Source organism: Artemia franciscana, chromosome 2 (assembly GCF_032884065.1).
Source record: "Artemia franciscana chromosome 2, ASM3288406v1, whole genome shotgun sequence".
In the NCBI taxonomy this organism is placed as follows: Eukaryota; Metazoa; Arthropoda; class Branchiopoda; order Anostraca; family Artemiidae; genus Artemia; species Artemia franciscana.
The window spans coordinates 4,288,998-4,311,478 of record NC_088864.1 but is presented as its reverse complement, the minus strand read 5'-3'; the positions used below and the strand labels follow the sequence as shown (position 1 = coordinate 4,311,478).

Sequence of the window (22,481 nt, the reverse complement as noted above, 5' to 3'; positions counted from 1 at the left end):
ACACCCCCGCTATGGGGTTGACAGGAACAACTCAGAAATTTCAAAATGGTATTACGTGTAAGCTATTACGTTTTGAGGTCTATAAGAAATAACAAATATGCGTACGAAAAAAATTGTGAAGAAATTAAACCTAAAAAAAACAGAAAGTAAACTCAAGGGTGAAGTCATCCTTAAAACGAATATTAATCATAACCAAATAGTGAGGCATCACGCCTCCTCAGCTGATTTCCCTTTACTTAAATGGAATCGTGTGTTTCTTTATTTAAAAAACAACAAAGCAAAAATAAACAAATACTTTTCAAACAAGTCAGAATTTCTGTTTCTTCAGCAAATATCTTTGATGCAATCATTTTAAGCTTACTATCTTATAATGACACCCACAAACATATATCACAATCAATCACAGATTGTGATCATAGCCGAAGAATTCTGTTAAATTACCTATAAATACAGCGAATGATAAAACCAGACTTAAATAGCTGAACCTATCAAAAACGATGATAGAGCAGGCTTTGTCCTTAAAGTCCTTAAGGAAAAATTGTAATTCTTGCTTTAGTGGAAGCAATTTAAAAAAAAAAGAAAAAAAAGAAGAAGAAATTACGCTAATCAGCTTTCCAGGAAAACAAAATTCTATATGAAAACTAACTTCAATATAACTTTAACTTTATATAACTTTATAACTTTAACTTAGCTCTAAATATTTTATGAAGACCTCTTAGCTTTGCTTTATGATCCAATCCTTTCGAATATAAAGAAAATCAACTAGTCAAACCAAGATCTTAACTTGAGTAATCTATTTAATTTTGGTTAAGATTTAAACTTTTTGATGGATTAGATTGGAAGAACAATTATGTAGGATTTTCTGTACGTATAAGGTTTGAATAATTGTCTATTGTAGTTTATTTTCGTTTTCGGTTTCATTTCTTCCTTAATTGAAATTTATGTTCGTTTTAAGCTTGATGTCTTATTTGATATACTTGTTTTTGCGATTAAAACTCCAGCGTTACCGTGAAGAAAAAAAAAATTATCCATTAACTTATCCTTAAAAAGAGGAATTAGCTCTCAATATTCTCAACTCTTAACTTTGGAAAAGGGGTGTTTACAATTCTAATCCACCCTTGATAATATATAATCTTACAATAAGAACACGTAATCCCTTTCCAAGCCTTCTGGATTTTTGCTGTTTTACTGTGATAAGGGATATACACATATAAAAGAACACAAAGTACAAGGCTGTTGTAGACGTTTTACTGTGAATTAAAATGGACCCCAAAGCTGTTACAGCTCACCTTGCGAACGGTAAAAGTCTTGTCCCAGATTTTCTTTGTATTTATTCAAAAATAAGCCTTCCCTATCCTTAATTTATTCGAGTGGACTATGGACATACAAAAAAACTTTTGCCAAATGAAGCTTTTAGAAATAAAAAAATTACATTCTTATCAGATCGTCTAAAATTTGAGATAGACATTGTTTTTTCTATCCAATATGACTTACATTAATGTTTTAGAAAACTATCTCTGAAACAGCATATATTCTAAATGTTGTATTTGCCATCAATCAAAAATTGTCTTCTAGTAGTGCCTCCGTTCATTTTCTTGTGACGTTCTTGATTTCTTTGTGCCTTTGCTCTTTGGCAAAAGAAAATAAGGAAAAACGGAACATATATATATATATATATATATATGTATATATATATATATATATATATATATATATATATATATATATATATATATATATATATATATATATATATATATATATATATATATATATATATATATATATATAATATGTGAGTGTGTGTTTGTTTGTGTGTGTGCGCGCGCGCGCGCGCGCGCGTGTGTGTGTGTGTGTGTGTGTGTGTGTGTGTGTGTGTGTGTGTGTGTGTGTGTGTGTGTGTGTGTGTGTGTGTGTGTGTGTGTGTGTGTGTGTGTGTGTGTGTGTGTGTGTGTGTGTGTGTGTGTGTGTGTGTGTGTGTGTGTGTGTGTGTGTGTGTGTGTGTGTGTATCAGTAAAAATATAATAAAGAAGGTTTCGGGTTAAACTGCTAGGAAAGAGTAATTCAGAAGTGTCTTAGAAAGACAAGGTGTGTAAGCAGCTCATTTGGCCCACATTATCCCCTGAAATCTGAAGACTTTTTTTTTACCTTTAGTTTTCATCTACTTTACCTGATTATTTTGTTTTCTTTAATCCAGACGCGCTTACAAATTGTTAGTTCGGAGTCTGAACAGTTTGGCAGAAAATTTTTGATTGAAGTAATCGAAATAACCATCTTTTTAGAGTTTTTCTATCCCAAAAACGCACTTTACGCTAAAGTCTACCTTGCTATTTACGCTAAAGTTTTTTATTGTTTGAAAAAGTAAAGTTACGACAAAGAGTCAAATCTTAGCGTAAAGAGCGAGGCGTTAAGGAGGGGACAACCCTTTTCATATAAGGAATATTTCTGTTCGTTTCAAGTTTTAATGTCACTCCTTACTTGCAGTTAAAAAAACTTGTTTTTTGTTTAATCCTGTAAAGTAAAGAAATAAATTTGTTTCGTTTCATTGTCGTTTCTTTTTAAGGATCATCTGCACCAGCACCAGTTGGCGGCTCAGAAGTTCGTCTCTTTACATTTGAGTTTTGTCCCCATGGACACAGAATTAGGCTTCTACTTTCTGCCAAAAAGATTCCGTGAGTATTAATTGTTTTCTTGATGTGAACTTTTGCTTACTAGGCTATGTTTTATTTGTCAACACACAGTTTATTTTTTGGTGACAAAAATTATGCAGCGCTCTGCACCTAAAACAAGAGAAAAAAGTAAAGAATGCGGCACTAAACCCCTAAGATCCGAATCGGCGGTGCTGATTTTGGTCTCAAGACCCTTCGACCATGAATTGCAATGGAGGGATGGGACACATTTCAAATACCCTTCTTGTTTACCTTTCCCAAATTTTTTCAGGTACCCATTTAGAGTTGGGTCGACTGGCTGAGCTTTCAGAGTCACACCACTCTAAATCTAGACTAAATCCACTTAAATCTAGTGCACTAATCCACTCAGATAGGACGGCTCCAACCGAGATGGTACAGAATATTAGATTTAAATTAATGTAGTATGAATTCGTTAACACCAACATATTTTTTGTCTGGAGCAAAAGAGATAAGCTAAAACTTGAAGTGGTTGAATGTGCTTTAGTGAAAGTAACAAATTATGAAAATTGCACTCTATTTTTTTTAATTTTAAAGTTATTATTGTAATTGCCACATTTGAGTTTGTGCTATTATACCAAGTTTTCAATGCAGTAAAAACACCCATTTGGACGTTAAGACTAAATTCTGATGTAATCTAAATTTGCATTTCCAAAAATTTTATGTTTTCAAATTTAATTTAATTTAATTCTTAGTTCCTTATTTAGATATAGTATTTATGTCTCTTAGAAATCAGAGGGGTCAAACTAATAAACGACGATTAACAGTAAATTTACATTAACACTAATTTGTCAGTTCGGATTTGCTAGGAAAAGGAAATAATCTAAACAATGTTTATTTAATTATTGTTCTGATATTAAAAAATACAATACGGAGTGCTGTACAACAACAATACACATAAGACGATTTTTTTATCATCTGGTAAACGCTGATGATCAATAAATAATTTAATAAAGTATGTAGACATTGAAGACCCACATTAATATTGCGGAGTAATATGTAGGCCCAGGCTACACTGTGGCAGGTTCTATATTTTAATGTGACTCCCATATATATATATATATATATATATATATATATATATATATATATATATATATATATATATATATATTCGTATAAAATCAATCGCAAACCTCCCATCCCATTGCTCACCTCCCATCGCGCCAAGATGGGCTAAAGATGGATTTAATATGGGCTAAGACAAACAATACCAATAAATTGCATTAGACATTCTGGTTATTTTTCAAGCATTCGAATCGCGACTCTTGGGTAGTGAAAGAACTCTATGAATCGAAGGTTTATTTCTACGTAAGTTAAAAGACCAAGGGCTCACAAACCAGCTTAATTTGACGGCATTAAAGTTAAGCAATTACATTAAAAGACCAATGTAAAAGAGAGTCCAATCAGCATTTTGGGCTTCACCGTCACCGCGATACGTCAGAAGACTAAAGCGGTCTCTATTTACTTTATTTTGCAATTCTTTGAATAGTTAAAAAAATAACTTTTCTATCCTAATATTTTCATGGATTAAGTAGGTAATAATGCGAAGCAGCGCAGGATTGAACAAAAATAAACAAATTTTTTTTTTCAAATTAAAGCAAGGAACGGTAGTAAAAACTTAGACCGAATAAAACTTGTCTATATATGAGGGAGCTACGAGTCCCTCAACCCCCAGCTCTTTCACTAAGTAAACTTTTTTTCCTGATTCCTTAAGAACGACTTTTCAAGACAATTGTCGCTCAATTAGAATAAGAAGTGTTTTAGATGACTACAAAACTTCAGCGTAAAGAGTGGGGGGGTTGAAAAGGTAGCAGCCCCTTCATATACAGAATAGTTTCTGTTTGCTTTAAGTTTTAATGTCGTTACTTACTTTTACTCAGAAAAACAATGTTTTTTTCTTATTCATTTTCTGATGGTTTTTCAAATCATACCCAGGCATATCCAAAATGTGACGGGGGGCACTGCCCTGACAAATCCTCGACGGCTTGCTGTTAAATTATAAATATCAATAGTTTCAACCCCTTATACAGCTACCTGAATGCTCATCGGGATTTAGAGAATTTGGATATAAATGCACGTTTTGTCGTTTTGTTGCATCAGGGACCTTACTTGAATATACCTAGGCAATGACCCACAAGCCCCCCCCCCATAATAGCTGGTGCAAATTTTAAGTCACTATATTGTCTTGCCAGACATTAAGTGCATTAACTTGATTGAATGAATTTGGTTAAACAAAGCTATAAAATAAGTATTCACATCAAATATTATTTCATACGCATAGCGCGTGACACTTTGGGAACGAATGCGCCACTCTATGGCAATATTACTTCTGAAACTGGGAAGCTCATTATATAGTTTCCCAATAATTTAAATTTATTGGCTATCTCAGAGTTTTCAATCGACAGCAGCCTTCTTAACCGCTTTGAGTCAAAATTATAGTTCACTGACACAAATTGGCAGAAAATACCACTATACTGTGAAACAAGCATTTTGGATGCTTAAGAAGGGCACATGAACTTTTAATTTCCCTTCAAATGAGTTGTCTTGTAATTTTCCAAGTCTGTTGGTTTAATACAATAATCCCTGGGAATGAATAAAAAAAAAATAACTAAACAAATAACAAATAAACACGCATCCGTGATCTTACTTCTGGAAGAAGAAGATAAATTCCACATTTTCGTAGACTGGAGCTTGGCAAGTAGGAGCAGGAGCTATATAAATTTTATATTGTTAAAGTCATTATATAAAGTAAATTCCTTTGAAGCCTTTTCTAAGTAAATTCCTTTTTTTTTTTAATTTGCCAAGATTCTTTGTCAACATTCCTTTTCGAAGACTTTGATTACTATTAGCCCAGCTCGCTTCTAACTTAGAGTTCATTACCACGAACTGTTTGGTAGCGTGACATAAGGTGCAATGTCCAAGAGACTAACCAATTTAAATACATAACAAAAACCTTATTTACATAGAACTCACAAGAGAGGCTCTAACCAGCCTCTTAGCCATAGCAAGTCTCCTTAAACCACTTTTTTAAACCCAATTTTGGCAATGGTTCCACAAAATTGATTTATTTTACTATATAATTCGCAAGAAATTATAAAAAGTGGATATGAAAACATTTGACTGTCAAATTTGAAGGAATGCTGACTTCCAGAAATCATCTACGCGAGATGGCATATGCCAAGCCTGCTGAAAGTGTGTGAAGCATGGCGAGACGTGGCGAAACTACGTTGCAAACGTGGTGCTCCAAAACGTAAAAGTGGTAGAAAGTGTTTTAACCCTCTGTAATTTTGGCCCTTATTAACCAACAAAAAACTGTCTAGTTGGCCGCTGTTGCTGATGAAACGAACAGAAACAAAGATGGTGCTAAAAATTGCTGGTTTTTTTTGTCAGATGACGCTGATATTTCCCTAGTATTCTCAAATCATGGTGATAAATAGCAAAAAGGCAGAATATTATCCATGAAATAAGCTTTAAATCATTACTCTTTGACCACTGAGTAGTTGCTAGCATTTGTAAAAATAAATAATAATAATAATGATAGCCTATTGTCATTTTTTGCCCTAAATGACCCTTTGTTCTGTACTGTCAAGATGGTTTAGAAAAAGCGGATAGTTAACACACTAATCTGGTAAATGAATCCCTAATCTTCGATCTAAAACCACCCAGAAGGCCACAGGCACTAGCGGAAAGAAGAGGGAAAAAGTACCCAACTCTACAAACTTTCCTTGCTTTAGATGACAGTTTGAGCCTTCGACACACATAAATAGCCCCACAAATATGTGCTCGATTTGCTTAGGTAGTTTCAAGGTCCGCAGACCTCGCAAATAGGCCTTGCTTGACCTAATACGTGCTTGATCTATTGGTCCTCGTGACGCTTTCATCCACTCTTTTACATCGCTTTTTATCTGCTATTAATCATGATATAAAGCTACCTTGAATTTCAGTTTATTTTAAACTATACATTTGCTATTGCATGAATTGAACATAATAAAATCACTAGACATTTAGCAATAAACATGTAATATTATCAGTCGATTATTAGTTTATCTACAAGATGATTGGTTTATAAGAACTTACAGCTATTTGTCTTTTAATTTTGATAATGATTGCAAAAGTTTATTATTTGCACACACACAAAAATATATAGCCACAGAAAGTTCGACAAATTTGAAATAACAGACATCCATTTATACTCGGTATTTATTTTAACATTTGAATTTCTGAGAAAAAAAAATCAGATCACCAACAAAAAAAACGTCATTTTCACGCATAAATTATTATAGTTTGTTCGTCGCAGTTAAATTGCGGCTTTAACCCCTGTTTGGACAGAGGAAGTGGATTATGTCAAAACAACGCACAAGAAGTAATTTGTTTTCGAATGTAAGAAACTTAAGGAAGAATGATAAAAATGTTTGGAGAGTCTTGGTCCATAATGACTCCTTAGTTGCAGAATTCTATCTAGACCATTAATAATTTTATACTCATGCGTCACCGGAAATATATATTTCCTATATAATACACAGAAGGGGGAAAGAATGTATAAAAATACTATATCTAATGGCAAATCTAAAAGTATTGATATGTTCGTATTTTTTTAAATATAAACAACTATTAAAACAACTAACATGAAACATTCTCAAAACTTTACTAATTCACAGGTTGATGTTTAATAATATTTTGGTCTATATAATTGTTGCATCTAAGATCAGAGTGATATGTTCCTTTCACTAACATTGGCTATTTGGTTTCTTTCCTCCTATTATTATTTGCATTAAATAAGGTTTTATTTGCTTAATATGCATCGATGTATTTACTATCCGTTTCATTTCACAAGGCGGCGCAACAACAAAACCTATTTAAAAAGTAATATTGCTTTAACTTGTTAATTTTTTTTCTTTTGACTATGCCACTTCGTATTGAAGGGATGGGGGTAGAAACTACAGGGGGTATGGGGCTAATTCAATTAGAAATTAGAGTTTTTAGAGCCCCTTTCATGAACTGAAAATGAGGAAACTGTAGGCAAACCATCTCCCCTCCTATTAGCTACCCCCAAAACCCCAAAGATATCCAGATATTCATTTTGTTCAAAATAGCCAAAGTGGTCCAATAAATATGCTTTAGGAACATCAGAGCCTCCCAGAGACCCTGCTACAAGGGTTGTGAAGTAGGCAAACTGCAAATTGTTTACTTGTAAGTTTTATTATTGGGAATGGGGCCCAGGTTTCGTCCTTGGTTTCCAAAATTTGATGGATATCAAGGTGAAACTCTCAGTGATTGTTGAGGAGTAGTTGAGCGAAATTGAAACATTCTATGTGCATGTTGTCGAAAGACAGCATCTGCGATATCTCATGATTGCCTAAGATTATTAAGTTGAACCTTTCAGGACGTGTTGGAGGGAAGGGGATGAACTAAGTTAGAATACACTGCATGCATTCACGTTGTCAAAAAGGCGTATCTACAATATACTACGAACAGCTGCAAGTATTTGGTTAAAACTTTCTGGGCATGTTGAGGGAAACGTTGAATTAAATCAGAAGAATCTATATTCATTCATGTTGTCCATAGGGAGTATCTGCAATTGCTTGGGAATTGCTAAGGGTATCAAGTAGAAACTTACTGGGAATGTTCAGGGGCATGTTGAACTAAATCGAAGACACGGTGCGCATAGATATTGTCAAAAGGACGTATCTGAATTACCCCAGGAAAAGCTAAGTGTATTCAGTTGAAACCTCCAGGGAATGTTGATTGGAAATTGAACTAAAGCAAAAGACGTTATCTGCATCCAGGTTGTCCAGAGAGCGTATTTACAATATTTCAGGAATTTCTTAAGGTTTTAAAGTTGAAAAGTTCAGAGCTTGTAGAGTTTAAGTAAATAAATAGGCACTATGTGCATCCATGTCCTTGAAAAGGTGTATCTTCAATATCTCAGGAATGGCCAGCTATATTAAATTGAAACTTTTAGAGAATGTTGACGAGGGTGTTAAAACTAATCAAAAGAAACAATATGTATCTAGGATGTCAAAAGGGCATACCTGCAAAATTTCAGCAGCAACGAAGGGCCTAACAACATAAGTCACTGTCAATTAATAAATGAGGCACAAAACGAGCAGAAACTATAATGAATAATCAAGTCAAACTTAAAACTAACAGAAAATTTCAGTAAACAGGAATAGGGCTAACACCACACTCCCTAAGGCTTTTGAAGGCCAAAGTGTCTTTTGGGCTTTAAAGAAAACAAAATACATTTTAAGTTTTTTACTTTTACAATGTAAAAAATCCAAAATTGTTAGGCTTCAAAGGAATGAATACCCTCGTGTAATCAGTCAGTCTACTTTCCGTAGTTTGTTTTTTAGTAGTCTTAGCTGTTTTTATGATTTTATTGTTTTATTTTTGTGGATTTTTAAGAAATTAGAGACCACATTGTTCAAAATGTACACCATTTTTAATGAAATGCGAATGATCTTCAAGCCGTTTAGGGGTTTTGAGAGGGAGGGATAGGATAGGCAGCCCCACTCTTATTTGTAAGCCTTTATTAACTGTAAGATATTATTGTTTTTACATTGATATTGAAGTTTTGACAAATAAAAGCACACTTTCATAAACAAAAACTGTCTACAGTAAATCAGAAACGACGCTCTGACCCCAAAGAAGGCTTAGGAGGTATCAGCCCTGCTCCTGTTTTTAGGAATTTGTAAACCTTTATTAACCATAATCGATAAATAAATGAAACTCGAAACAAACATAAATTACGATAAATAGTCAGTTCAAACTCAAAACGAGCAAAAATTAACATGAGTAAGGCTGATAACCCCCATGCCTTGTTAAGACTAGAACATAATTTGCGCTTTACAAAAAAACAAAATAAATGACCATGGATTATCAGTTTAATTGACATATATTGATATTTATTCAATAAATTTTTTTTACTATTTTCAATTTATAAAAGTAAAAAAAGTAAAATTGTTTCAAACAAGCTTCGTTTTCAGTAAAGCCCAAATCATGTTTTGATCTTAAGAAGGCATGGGGATTATCAGCCCAATAATAATTTTTGATCGTTTTAAGTTTGAATCGGCTATTTACTGTTATTTCTGTTGGTTGACACGCCCTATTCTTCTTGAAATTTTCATCTCAAGAGTCTTAGCCTTAAAAGTAGTTTGCAGTAGAAGTAGTAGTAGTAGTAGTAGTAGTAGTAGTAGTAGTAGTAGTAGTAGTAGTAGTAGTAGTAGTAGTATTAATAGTAGTAAATAAAGCAGTAACAGCAGAATTAGCAGTAATTTGCACATATTGCCTTTCGGTGAGATAATCTTCCCCTTTAAACATTCTATGAAAGTTCCAACTTAAAACCCTAATCAATTGTTGAGATATGTTATTTCAACAGTGTACAAGTACATAGCGTCTTTTGATTTAGTTCAAATTTCCCCTCAATACTAAAAATGGAGTAGTGTTGTAGTAGTAACGGTGGTAGTGTAGTAGTAATGGCAGCATGCAAACATTGCCTGATTTTCCTGATTTTCAAAATTAATATACTCAGTTATCCCTGTGTTACACCCTACTGACAATCCGTATGCACATAACGTGTTTTGATTTAGTACGACACTCCCCTCAACTTTCTCTGAAATGCTCACCTGAATGTCCTTTGTATTTTTGGAAAGTAAAGTTAAAACATGCATACCTTTTTCAACAATATATACCATGTGTAAAAAATGAGCGAATTGCCTAACTTACAGCACTTGATCTGAGAGCTGTGAAAAGGTTGACCTCCTCAACGACAAAAGTACTGGACCTTTCGACAATGCTGAACAAAATATCTCTCTTAAAATTTTGATAGGATGTGTTTTGGGGAATTATAGGCTTGGAAGAGGTGGGCTAATTACCCTCCCATCTCTTTTGACTCTTAAAAGGGTACTAAAAATTCAAATTTCCAATCAAATGCGCTCCATCTGATCCAAAGTTTATACGCCCGCCCGTTCCATAAGAACCTTATATGTCCTGGGGCATAGCTTACAACCCTTGCCCATGGGCTCTGGGGGATTCTGTCCTACACTGAAGTTTGACTCTTTGTCACCACTCTACTTTAAAACAATAAAAACTTTAGCGTAGAGAGCAAGGCGCTGAGGAGTGGACAGCCCCTGTCATATACGGAATAATTTCTGTTCGTTTTAAGTTTTAATGTCACTCCTTACTTTCAAATATAAAAACTTTTTTTTTAATTTCTGTACGTTTTTCAACTAATTAAGGTTTGAATTTGGCTCACCGTACATGATAAATTAACTCAAAATTTGCATATTAATTTTGGCAGATTTATTCCGGATATGACGGGTCCCCTCCTCAATACCTTGCTCTTTACGCTAAAGCTGTTAAAACTTTCTATAAAGAAGCTTCCTATTTTAATTAAACGAACCCTGTGTTTCAATTTTAATAAGCAGTCAAACTTTAACGTAAAGGGTAAGGTATTGAGCAGGGAACAATCCTTCATATATGACATAATTTCTGTTCGTTTTTTTCAAATACTGCCGGTAAATACGACTCACCCTCGATGAAATACCCCTTCCCCTCACGGAAAAGTCCTCCGTGGAAATTTCATCTAACGTAATCCGTTAGATGACGTTCATCCCCCCGTCAAATTCCTTCCAGACAATTCCATTATCGCTGAGGATCCCATTTTTTGTAAGCCAAAGATTCACTCTGAAAAATTCTCCTTAGCATTCTTTCATTTGGATAAGACTTTAATCTCTAATCAGTTTCTCGATCACTCCGGAAATGCCACATCAACGGAAATTATTTCCCAGAAAACAAAACACACGGAAAAAAAACCCTTAATAATTCGACAGAACATCTCCACCCGTGATCTTTATTCTAACAAAAAAAAAAAGAAGCGAAATTCCACATTTTTGGAGATACGACTTAGAAAACCTCTACAGTACGGTTCTCAGATACGCTGAATCTGACGGTGTGATTTTCATTAAGATTCTATGACTTTTAGCGGATGTGCCCCATTTTTTTTCAAAATAAGGCAAATAATCTCAGGCTCGTAGCTTTAGATGGTTAAGACAAAACCTAATGATATATATATATATATATATATATATATATATATATATATATATATATATATATATATATATATATATATATATATATATTTGAAATCGGCATAAAAATCAATTAATTTGATGTATCTATTATTATCAAAATTTCGTTTTTAGAGTCTCGTTCACTATTGATCCGAGTCACTCTTTACTTACAGTTCGTTACCACGAACTGTTTGACTGTTAATCATTGGAATTCCTGTTCGTTTTGGGTCTGACATATTCATTGATAGTAATTTTACTTTGTTTTAAGTTCGACTTTTGTTTAGTTTATCTGCGCGCTGTTTTGTTTATTGTAGCTCTTTACTTTCCTTTCATTGAGGAAAAAAGTTTTTTTTACTGGTATTCTATAAGTAAATACGGGTTGAGTGCTTGAGTAAAGAAAAGGGAAAGATCAAACCCCCAAGCCAAGATTGGGATGAAGAAAAGCAATCTTTAGTAAAATGAGTATACTACATAAAAAGTTTTACTTAATGTATGTTCGCCAGTATATCACGTACATGCAGTTTAAATTTTTGCGAGTTTGTACTAGTATTGGTTGTAGTAGGAATATCCGTTTTAACACAACATCCTTCTTCTTCTTCTTGAATGGTTATTTGGAGACGGTAATGCATAATGTCCATGAGATTCCAGGCGTTGGAGCAGCTGATATCGAAACTTGGGTTCTGTATTACCGAGCACAGATTGATCCACTGTGCCGCTACACAGTTCGGCGCCCTGGCGGGGAATTGCAATACAAACAATTAAAAAATTTACTTTTTTTCAAAAGCGACTTCAGAAATCAGCATATTTAATAGCTGGTGTTGACAATCCATACTGCAACCAACTAATCATATGGGAGACGTTTTTGAAATTTGTCTAGAAAAATTTACACATTAGAAAAACTTTTTTGGATTTACCGAGTACTTTACTTATGATAAAAGAAAGAAGCATCTTCTGTAATAAAATCTTAGGATTACTTTCTCTTCAGGAATTTTATTTATATCCCCTAGCTCCTCAGATTCAGATTCCCTTAAGTGGAAATATTTATTTGTATTTCTTAAAGTTTTATTTATGTTTACTTTATGTTTAACACAACTCCAATGGAAGATGAACGTGAGAGAAGCTCAATTAGTATCTAGTTTATATTTAATACCATCTTTCAGCTGTTTTCAGTAGTTTAGAGATAATATATTATATATACATATTTTAGGCATGATATTGTGTACATAAACCCAACATCAATCCCTGACTGGTATACCAAGAAAAACAGTACTGGAAAATTACCTGGCATTGAACATAATGGTTCCATGATTATTGAAAGTCCAGTTATAGTGGAATATTTAGAAGAAGCGTTCATGCCAAATCCAATGCACAGAAGTGAGTCAGTTCAAAGGGCCTATGATAGAATTCTTCTCCTTAATTTCAATACAAAGGTTAGCCTTTAATTTAGTTGCGCTCCATATAATAGTGACCTGGGTTTATGCTTGTAATTAAAGTGTAATACTTATTAAAATGTATAGTACTTATTTAGAATTAAAATTTTTACATTAAAATGGAATAGTTGTGGGCATCAAGCCATGACTAATTGTAGAAAACGCTAAGACAGATAGTCCAATTGAGTGAGAGGCATTTTGGGCATTAAACCCCCTTATTAGGATTAAAGCACAAATATTTTAATTGATTTTTGACGCTCCTTGAGTCAGGAAAATATTTGAAAGAGCCAAAACTGAATGACAGCTTTTGTAAAAACTGTATAAAAAACTGTAAAAACGTTTAAAACTTTTTAAACATAGACTTGTATACTTGTCAAGAATAATGAGTCCCTCACTACGTAAGCGGATCAATTTATGATTTTCAAACCTAAAAAAAAGAAAAAAAAGTGAAAAGGAACTATAAACAAATTACAGTGGTAACGTCAAAAAAAAACAAAAACAAAAAACGGTGGCCAACACTACAAGAAGTCATAAAGATACTGACAAAAACAGGTCACTAATTTAACAAGGAAACAATTACTGTTGATGTGGCAGCGTATAGTCTGGTAAACCTGATACATAATATAAATTCTTACGGAACGTAATCAGACATGTAATAAGAATATAACAAAGAAAGTGGGAGGAATATTTTTCGCAAACGTTTTTTATGGGGTGTAGACGAGGTGAAATATAATCAAAATACAAAGAGACCATAAACAAGACCAAAAAGAGAGAAAGAACCCGTATTTATTTAAGGAAAGCTATTAGGACTTACTAAAGTGCTCCATTATAAAGGGGATGAAACTCTTTTGAAAGCTTTCAGTAACAACGTGGCTGGCGAGTAAGTTAGGAAAAAGGTCCATATCATTTGATATCCCCTGTAGTAATATCGCAGCATCAATCAGCCAAAAAATTCGAATGATAATAAAATGCACTAAATGTGTTTGTTTTCCTGTTGAAGAACGATTATCTAATCGAACAAAGACCAAGTCGAAATAGTAAAAATGTCAATAAAATGGTATTTTTCTCCAAAACCCCTCTGTTTACCACGTATTACCAACAAATGTCAAGTATGGACAATTATGCGAGAAATGAAGTGAGAAGTTACTTAATAGAAGCAAAGTTCTTTAATGGAAGTGAAATTTAAGTTATAATTTTAATGGAAATCTGAAAATTTAAACTAATCTAGCACGATGTAACTCCATGGCAGAATTAAGGTTGATTAGTTTCTTATTAGATGTTAATTCATGAAAAGAAAAATCATGAGAAATAGTTACATATTGACTGCTAATAGCCAAAATGATTATCTGATTAGTCTTATTAATTACAGTTTAATATCATATTATTGACTCTAAAAATGTTTAAGGTTGGACAGAATTTGGCATATTTGGTCAAGAATAAAGGTGCAGCTGACAAGGATCGTAGAATCGCTGAAGCTACAGACGTTTTGAACCATTTTGAGGGGCAATTGGTAAAACGTGGAACCCCTTTCTATGCAGGTATGTAAAAGATTGCCAAGCTATTTGTGCAATTTCCACTGTTAAGAAGGAGTCCAAATGTTGTATAATTTACTAAATCATAAATATTCAATATTCCGCAGCAAGTAGGCTACTCTCTGGATCAGTGGTTCCCCGCTGATTTTTTGTTGGAATCCCCACCTTGGAATTCCAAAGTCGTGATACTCCCCTCGTGATATTTAAATTTGGTTATTCAAATTCTTGCGTCTGTTCACTTGAAGGACGCTTAAAAGGCTATTAACTTGGTATCTATTTTCGGTGTTTTTCGAGGCAAGTTTTAAACTAATAAATCTATTGCTGGATATAAAGCTTTTCACACAATGTAACGGCATTGCAATAACATCATGCATCTTCTTGCTCTTCAAATACACTTGAATGTGAAGTCATTCCTATATCAAATGTGTTTTGTTGTTTTTATAGAATAAACGCTCTATTTTATAGTCGGCCGAAGGGTGCACGTCCTAACCATTGACATGCCAAAATATTGCCAGGTCCTACAGGCGGGATCTGCGCCCCATGTTGAGGAATCACGGCTCAAGATAAACTGTAAATGAATTTTCTCTGTATCTCTGTGGTTCTACTCCGGCAATAATGACGGTGTTGCTACAATTGTCAGTACTAATTTTCTATAAGTATTTTTTGCGATTGATCAAATAAGTCAAAAAAAGGAAAAAATTAGCAAGTAATTCGGAATTGTAAGTTAAAAAGCGGTATGTAATAAAATCTAGACTGGACAAAAGGGTGGAAAAACTGAAAAACGTGTTTCGGTTTCTTGACTGCGAAAGTGTAGCTTTTTTTATCCATTCAACATACATGAGAAACAAGTTTAATATAATAATGTAGAAAAGTTTCTGAACTATTTTATGAGTGACGAAAGAGGAAATAACAAATTCGAAGAAACAGGTATAAGACTTCTTATACTTAAAAAAGAAAGTAGAAAACAAATTGGAGTGATCAATAGAGCTTGCCTCGTTTCAGGGATGGGCTTTTGATACAGAGTTATATAATCTTAATTCTTAAGAATTATTTCTATTTCTATATATTTTTGAGCCCCCACATCTCACCGTTATTCAAAATTTCCTTACTTAGCATGATTGTGTTTCTACACATACGAGGTAACTAGTAACTGTAGCCAGCTATAAAACAGTTTGTAGTAACGAACTGTAAGTAAGGAGCAACCCAGCTCAATAGTAACCTAAACTCTAATTGGATTTTTATGATAAACTTCAAATATATAAGTTTCATCATGTTTAATTTTACCCATTAAAAGTTACGAGCCTGGGAGTATTTGCCTTATTATCAAAAAAGGGGGAAACACCCCCTAAAAGTCATAGAATAAAATTACTCCGGCAGATTCAGTGTATCAGAGAACCCTACTGTAGAGGTTTCAATATCCTATGGGCAAAAATGTGCATTTTTTTTTACCGACCCAGTGGTACTATAATATCGCGAGAGGGCTCATTCTAACGGAAATTAAAGGTTCTAGTGCCCTTTTAAGAGACTGAAAAAGTTGGAGGGCAACTAGGGCCCCTTCATTTTTTTTCACAAGTCATCCGATCAAAATTTTGAGATAGCCATTTTGTTCAGTATAGTCGTAAAATCAAATAACTATGTCCTTGAGAATAACTTAACCCCCAGCAGCCCCCGGGGAACGGCATGCAATTAGTGAACTACTGGTTATTGGGAAGTATACAAGGAGATTTTTTCAGGCGGGGGAGTCAGGGGGAGAAGGTTATGTGGGAGGATCTTTTCGTGGGGGAAATTATCATGGGGGAAGGGAATTTTTCATGAAAGGGGCGCCGGATTTTCCAGTGTTATTTAAGAAACGATCAGATATTAAATAAAAAACTAATTTTTTCAACCAAAAATAAGGTATTAAAACTTAAAACGAACAGAATTATTACGTATATGAGGGGGTTCGCTCCCTCGTCAATGCCTCGCTCTTTATGTTGTTGAGTTTTTTTTAGTATTTTCAAAAGAGCTATTTTTTCTAATAAAACTGTTTGTGACTCAGGGGTCATTCTTAAAGAATTGGAACAAAATTCGAACTTTAGCGAAAGAGCGAGGTATTGAACAGGGGGCAAACCCCCTCATATGCGTAATAAATTCTGTTCGTTTTGAGTTTTCATTTTGTTCCTTACTTTCAGCTGAAAAAAACTTTTTTTTTATTTGATTAACTATAAGACCAGTTTATCGCGACTAATGACTGAAAAAGAAAGTTATTTGAAAATCGATTACGTTTCCATTATCATAGTTAATTTCTCTCGACAAACTAGCGTTAATAATTGGCCTCAGTTGCAATATGGCAAGGTTTTAAAAAAAATACTAGTCAACTGTTTAAGGTATTTGTTGCAAAAAAAAAAAATCAACACTTAAAGTTTTACTAAACGAATGAGCGCAATAACTTGAATTTAGGCTAAAAACTACTAGCCAAAAACACATTCCACCTGTGGGCTGAATTCACTTTCCAATTTTAGCCATTTTTTTTCTTCTCGCGAGTATTTCGTCTAGTCATGAATATTTGATGGAAAGTTTAGCTTCATTTTCTGACTTGCAGATAACATCCTAAGATTATCTAGCTTTGCCCCCCTTTGGCAATTCTTAGTGCCTTACGTGAAATAGTGAGAGATTTATGTAATTTTCTTTTATATTCTATTCTTATTTGATTTACTAGGTGAAATATTTCATCCAATTTCGGTCTCAAAATAAATCTTTCTTTTAGCGTTTATTAACATATAGATTAATTATATTAATTTAGCTGGCCTTCTTCTGGAAATGTTCTGAAAAATAAAATCGAAGGTACCCCTTGCATAATTTCATGTGATTTTTTGTTTGATAGTTATTAGCTGGGAGTTATAGACACTTGCCAATTCTATAGAGTAAGACTGTTTGCAATTGTGTGTGCACATTGTAAGATATTAGATCCATCAACAGAGAAAGCCACGGACGCCGTTGCTGGTTGGGGTGTCGTGGCTGGAGGGTTGCCCTCTTTGATCAAATTTTTCTTTTCCTTTCAGCTTTTCTGCTTATAGTTGAGTCGGGAGGGGTACTGTCATTAATTCTTTCCAGGGCACCCCCAACCCTAGGAACGGCTATGTAAGATATTCCATGATAAGCCTACCAATTGCTTAAAAGGGTTGTTTGATATTTGAAAATCAAGCATATTTCACGCAAAGTAAATTGTATAACTGTATATGGGGGCCCATTGGGATCGATTTAACCCCAATAAAGGTATCAAGATGTGTTTATTACATTTTTTTTTTATTTTAGGGTCGAAGCCTGGCATGTTAGACTATTCCATCTGGCCTTGGTTGGAAAGGATGCAAGCACTATCGCAAATCTATGGAAACTCGCTTGAAATGGCGAAAGAAAAATATCCTAACATGGTACGACTTTTATTGAGTCTTAAAATCGGATGGTTTATGGAATTATTTTACATCATCACACAGTTATTACTAAGCTAAGGATATAAGCTAGGATATTTATAAATATGAATTCCAGAGCGATGAAGAGATGATGTTATTTATTTTCTCACTTGTATCTCTTTTTAATAACTGTACACAACTTTGTTATTGTTATTATCATTTTACTCGGCCCCTTTCAGAAAGAATATATCTTAATAAATAACTTTATCAAACAGTTTGTGGTGACGAAAAATTTACCTTATTTTCGAAAAAAGGGGGAAACACACCTTAAATTCACATCATCAAAGGGGGGAATCACATCATCAGATTTAGCGGATCAGAAAACCCTATTGTAGAGGTTTTAAGCTCCAATCTGCACAAATGTGGAATCTTATCGACTCAGTGGTCCTAGAATTTTGTGAGACGGCTCACTTGAACGGAAATTAAAAGTTCTAGTGCCCTTTTTAAGAGACCTAAAAATTGGAGGGAAACTTGGCCCCCTCCAACGCTCATTTTTTCTAAAAGTCACCGGACCTAATTTTGAGATAGCCATTTCGTTCAGCAGAGTCGAAATATCAAATAACCATGTCTTTCAGGACGACTTTTTTTTTTTTTTTTTTTTTTTTCTAGGGGTGATAGTATCGACCCAGTGGTCCTAGAATGTTGTGAGGGGGCTCATTCTAACGTAAATGAAAATTTATAGTGCCCTTTTTAAGTGATCAAAAATGGAGGGAACCTAGGCCCCCTCCCACGCTAATTATTTTCACAAAGTCAAAGGATCAAAATTCCGAGATAGCCGTTTTATTCAGCGTAGTTGAAAAACCTTATAACTATGTCTTCGGGGACCACATACTCCCCCACAGTCATTGTGGGAGGGGCTACAAGTTACAAACTTTGACCAGTGCTTACACATATTAATGGCTATTGGGAAGTGTACAGACGTTTTCAGGGGGATTTTTTGGTTGAAGGGAGGGGTTGAGAATAGGGGGATGTGTTGGGTGGACTTTCCATCGAGGAATCTGTCATGGGTGAAGAAAATTTCCATGAAGGGAGCGCAGGATTTTTTAGCTTTATTTTAAAAAAAAACAATGAAGAAATAAATATGAAAAAGTTTTTTCAATTGGAAGTAAGGAGCAGCATTAAAACTTAAAACGAACAGAAATTGTTACGCATATGAGGGGCTCACCTCCTCCTTATACTTCGCTCTTTACTTTAAAGTATTTTTAGTAATTTCAACTATTTATTCTACGGCTTTTGTGATTCAGTGGTCATTCTGAATGAATTGGACAAAATTTAAGCTTTAGTGTAAAGAGCGAGGTACTGACGAGGGGGTGAACCCCCTCATATATGTAATAAAAACATTAGAATACAAAAGCTCGTTACGTAAGCTAATTTATAAGTTACGTATATCTTTTACTAATAAAAACATTTGTCAAAAATTAAAAGTTCTAGTTGCCCTTTTAAGTAACCAAAACATCGGAGGGCAACTAGGCTTCCTCCCCCACTCCTTTTTTCTCAAAATCACTTGATCAAAGCTATGAGAAAGCCATTTAGCCAAAAAAATTAATATGCAAATTTCGTTTTAATTATTCTTCTCCGGAGAGCCAAAATTAAAACAAGCATTGATTCAAAAACGTTCAGAAATTAAATTAAAAAAAACAAGTTTTTTTTTAACTGAATGTAAGGAGCGACATTAAAACTTAAAACGAACAGAAATTAATTCGTATATGAAAGGGGCTGCTTCCTCATCAACGCCCCGCTCTTTACGCTAAAGTTTGACTCTTTCTCTTAACTCTACTTTTTAAAACAATAAAAAACGCTAAAGTTTGACTCTTTTTCTTAACTCTACTTTTTAAAACAGTAAAAAACTTTAGCGTAAGGAGCGGGGCGTTGATGAGGAAGCAGCCCCTCTCATATACGAAGTAATTTCTGTTCGTTTTAAGTTTTAATGTCGCTCCTTACTTTCAGTTAACAAAACTTTTTTTTTTTTATTTAATATATGAAAGAGGCTGACCCCTCTTCAGCGCCCCGCTATATACACTGAAGTTTTAATTGTTTTAAAAAGTAGAGTTGTGACAAAGAGTCAAACTCTTGCGTAAAGGGTAGGGCGTTGAGGAGGGGACAGCCCCTTTCATATACAGAATGATTTCTATTCATTTTAAGTTTTAATATTACTCCTTACTTTCAGTTGAAATAACTTGTTTTTTTAAGTTATTCTTAGTAGGAATCTTACAACTTTGGGACAACCCCTAATCCCTTCTGAAAGTTAATAAGTTGTATTATTAGTTTTATAACTAGCTATTAAAAACTACTGAAGAGAAATAGTAAGTGTTATTGAGAAAGGGTAAGCTGAACAAAGATGTAGAGGGAATTTTAGAGAGAGGAAATAAGGGAGAGCAAGGGAGAGGGAGAGAGAAGAGGGCAAGAAAACGGTTTTCAATAATAGGGTTCCACTATTTGAATACAGCAGTAGAGGGAATTAGAGAGAGAGTAAATAAGGGAGAGAGAGAGAAAAGAGGGCAAGAAAACGGTTTTTAGTAATAGGAAATTAGGTTCCACTATTTGAAAAAAGAGGTAGAGGGAACTAGAGAGAGAGTAAATAAGGCAGAGAGAGAGAGAGAGAAAGGAAGAAAGAGAGAAAAGAAGGCAAAAAAACAATTTTTAATAATAGGGAAATCAGGTTCCACTAATTGAATAAAGAGGTAGATGGAACTAGAGAGAGAGTAAATAAGGGGGAGAGAGAGAGGGAGAGAGAGACAGAGAGAGAAAAGAGGGCAAGAAAACAGTTTTTAATGATAGAGAAATCAGGCTCCACTATTTGAATAAAAAGTAGTGGTGATTAGAGAGAGAGAATAAATAAGGGAGAAAGAGAGAGAGAGAGAGAGAGAGAGAGAGAGAGAGAGAGAGAGAGAGTGAGAGAGATAGAGAAGAGAAAGAAAGGGCAAGAAAACGGTTTTAAATAATAGGAAAATCAGGTTCCACTTTGCAATTGATTTCGTTTAGCTTTATTGTCATTTCAAATTATATTTATGGAAAGTTTTAAACCGTGATCTTTTACAATCTTTCTAGTTTTTACAGTTAGTTTTTGCTTCGATCTTATTAACGTTCAATTAAATTAGACAAATTAAGGCAGTTTTAATTCCTTCCTACACAGAGAGTGATTGGCTTGGAATTAATGCCAATAAAAACAAGCTTCAATTATTTATATATTTTAAAGTGTTTAACTTCCCTTTTTTCTTATTTAGAGAACTTGGTGGCAAAGAATGACTGAGGACTCCAGTGTAAAAGTATCCTTTCATGGCTCTGACGCACATCTGGAGTTTATTAAGCAGGAGCTGCAAGGACAAGCAGTTTACAAATAAAATGGATAATATTTGTTTTGTTGTAGTAAACCTTAGATGTTAGAAAAGACAAATAAATTTAGAAATATTATTTGAATCTAGAACAATATGATCGGGAACAACGTATGGTCGGAATTGCAGACTATTAAATTCAAATTACCACAGGATTGGTCCTGGTTAATGTCACTCGGTCTCGGTGAAAAACGGCTATGTACAACTCTAGACGGTCAAAGCCATGACATTCAGAACACATTTGACGGGACATTGCTGACAGTCTGTAGCTACAAGACCCAGGGCTTGGACAACAATTAAGATGTATGCAGGCATGATATGAGTATTTTCCTATTTTCTAAGGTTGTTCACAAACTTGCTGGCCAGGGCCTGTTTTTGCACATTGGAAGACATCATCAGAAGACAATTTAAAATCATCATAGACAATACTTTGTGGTTTGCGATTATTCAGACAAGCAAATAAGTAAAAGATGCGGCATGCTTTATGTGCAAATATACAATTAGAAACAACTTAAATCAATTAAATAATATTTTTGTTTTACCGAAAGTAAGGAGCAAAATTAAAACTAAAAAAGAACAGAAATTCAAGAACAGAAAGAGAAACGGATAAAAAAATAAGACCAGGATATGAAGGGTTTCTCCTTCCTAAATACCTTACCTTTTACGCTAAAGCTGTTAGCACTTATAAAAAAAGCCGTTCTTGAAAAATTGAGACAAATAGTCAAACTGTCAAACCTTGGCGTAAACAGAATGTTATTGAGGAGGACACAATCCTTCACGTACGGAATCATTTCTATTCGTTTTTAGTTATGATGTTGCTACTTACTTTCAGTTTAAAAAAACTAGTTTTTTTATTTAATTTTTGTCCGTTTTTCAAATAATGCAGGTAAATTTGGCTCATCTTCCATGAAATATAACCCTCCTCACGGGAATTTCCTTCATGAAAATTTAATCTAACGTAAAATACACCATCC

At 34.1% G+C, this 22,481-nt stretch overlaps 1 protein-coding gene across 1 annotated transcript; it reads left to right on the top strand.

The window, feature by feature from the left end:
* The first annotated feature begins 1,205 nt into the window (after positions 1 to 1,205).
* On the top strand, positions 1,206 to 21,586 carry LOC136036220 (pyrimidodiazepine synthase-like). Its single transcript, XM_065718315.1, has 6 exons — positions 1,206 to 1,299; positions 2,564 to 2,672; positions 12,972 to 13,194; positions 14,600 to 14,732; positions 18,021 to 18,136; positions 21,400 to 21,586. Exons 1-6 carry the CDS (start codon positions 1,263 to 1,265, stop codon positions 21,514 to 21,516), a joined length of 735 nt encoding a protein of 244 aa, XP_065574387.1. The 5' UTR covers positions 1,206 to 1,262; the 3' UTR covers positions 21,517 to 21,586.
* Positions 21,587 to 22,481: the final 895 nt, after the last annotated feature.

What these genes read in the sequence shown, in the direction of transcription:
- LOC136036220 (XM_065718315.1), top strand. Translation starts at nt 1,263, where the DNA reads ATGGACCCCAAAGCTGTTACAGCTCACCTTGCGAACG. An exon ending in TGGAACCCCTTTCTATGCAG is followed by an intron (nt 14,733 to 18,020) that starts GTATGTAAAAGA and finishes TTTTTATTTTAG; the next exon opens with GGTCGAAGCCTGGCATGTTA. An exon ending in AAGAAAAATATCCTAACATG is followed by an intron (nt 18,137 to 21,399) that starts GTACGACTTTTA and finishes TTTCTTATTTAG; the next exon opens with AGAACTTGGTGGCAAAGAAT.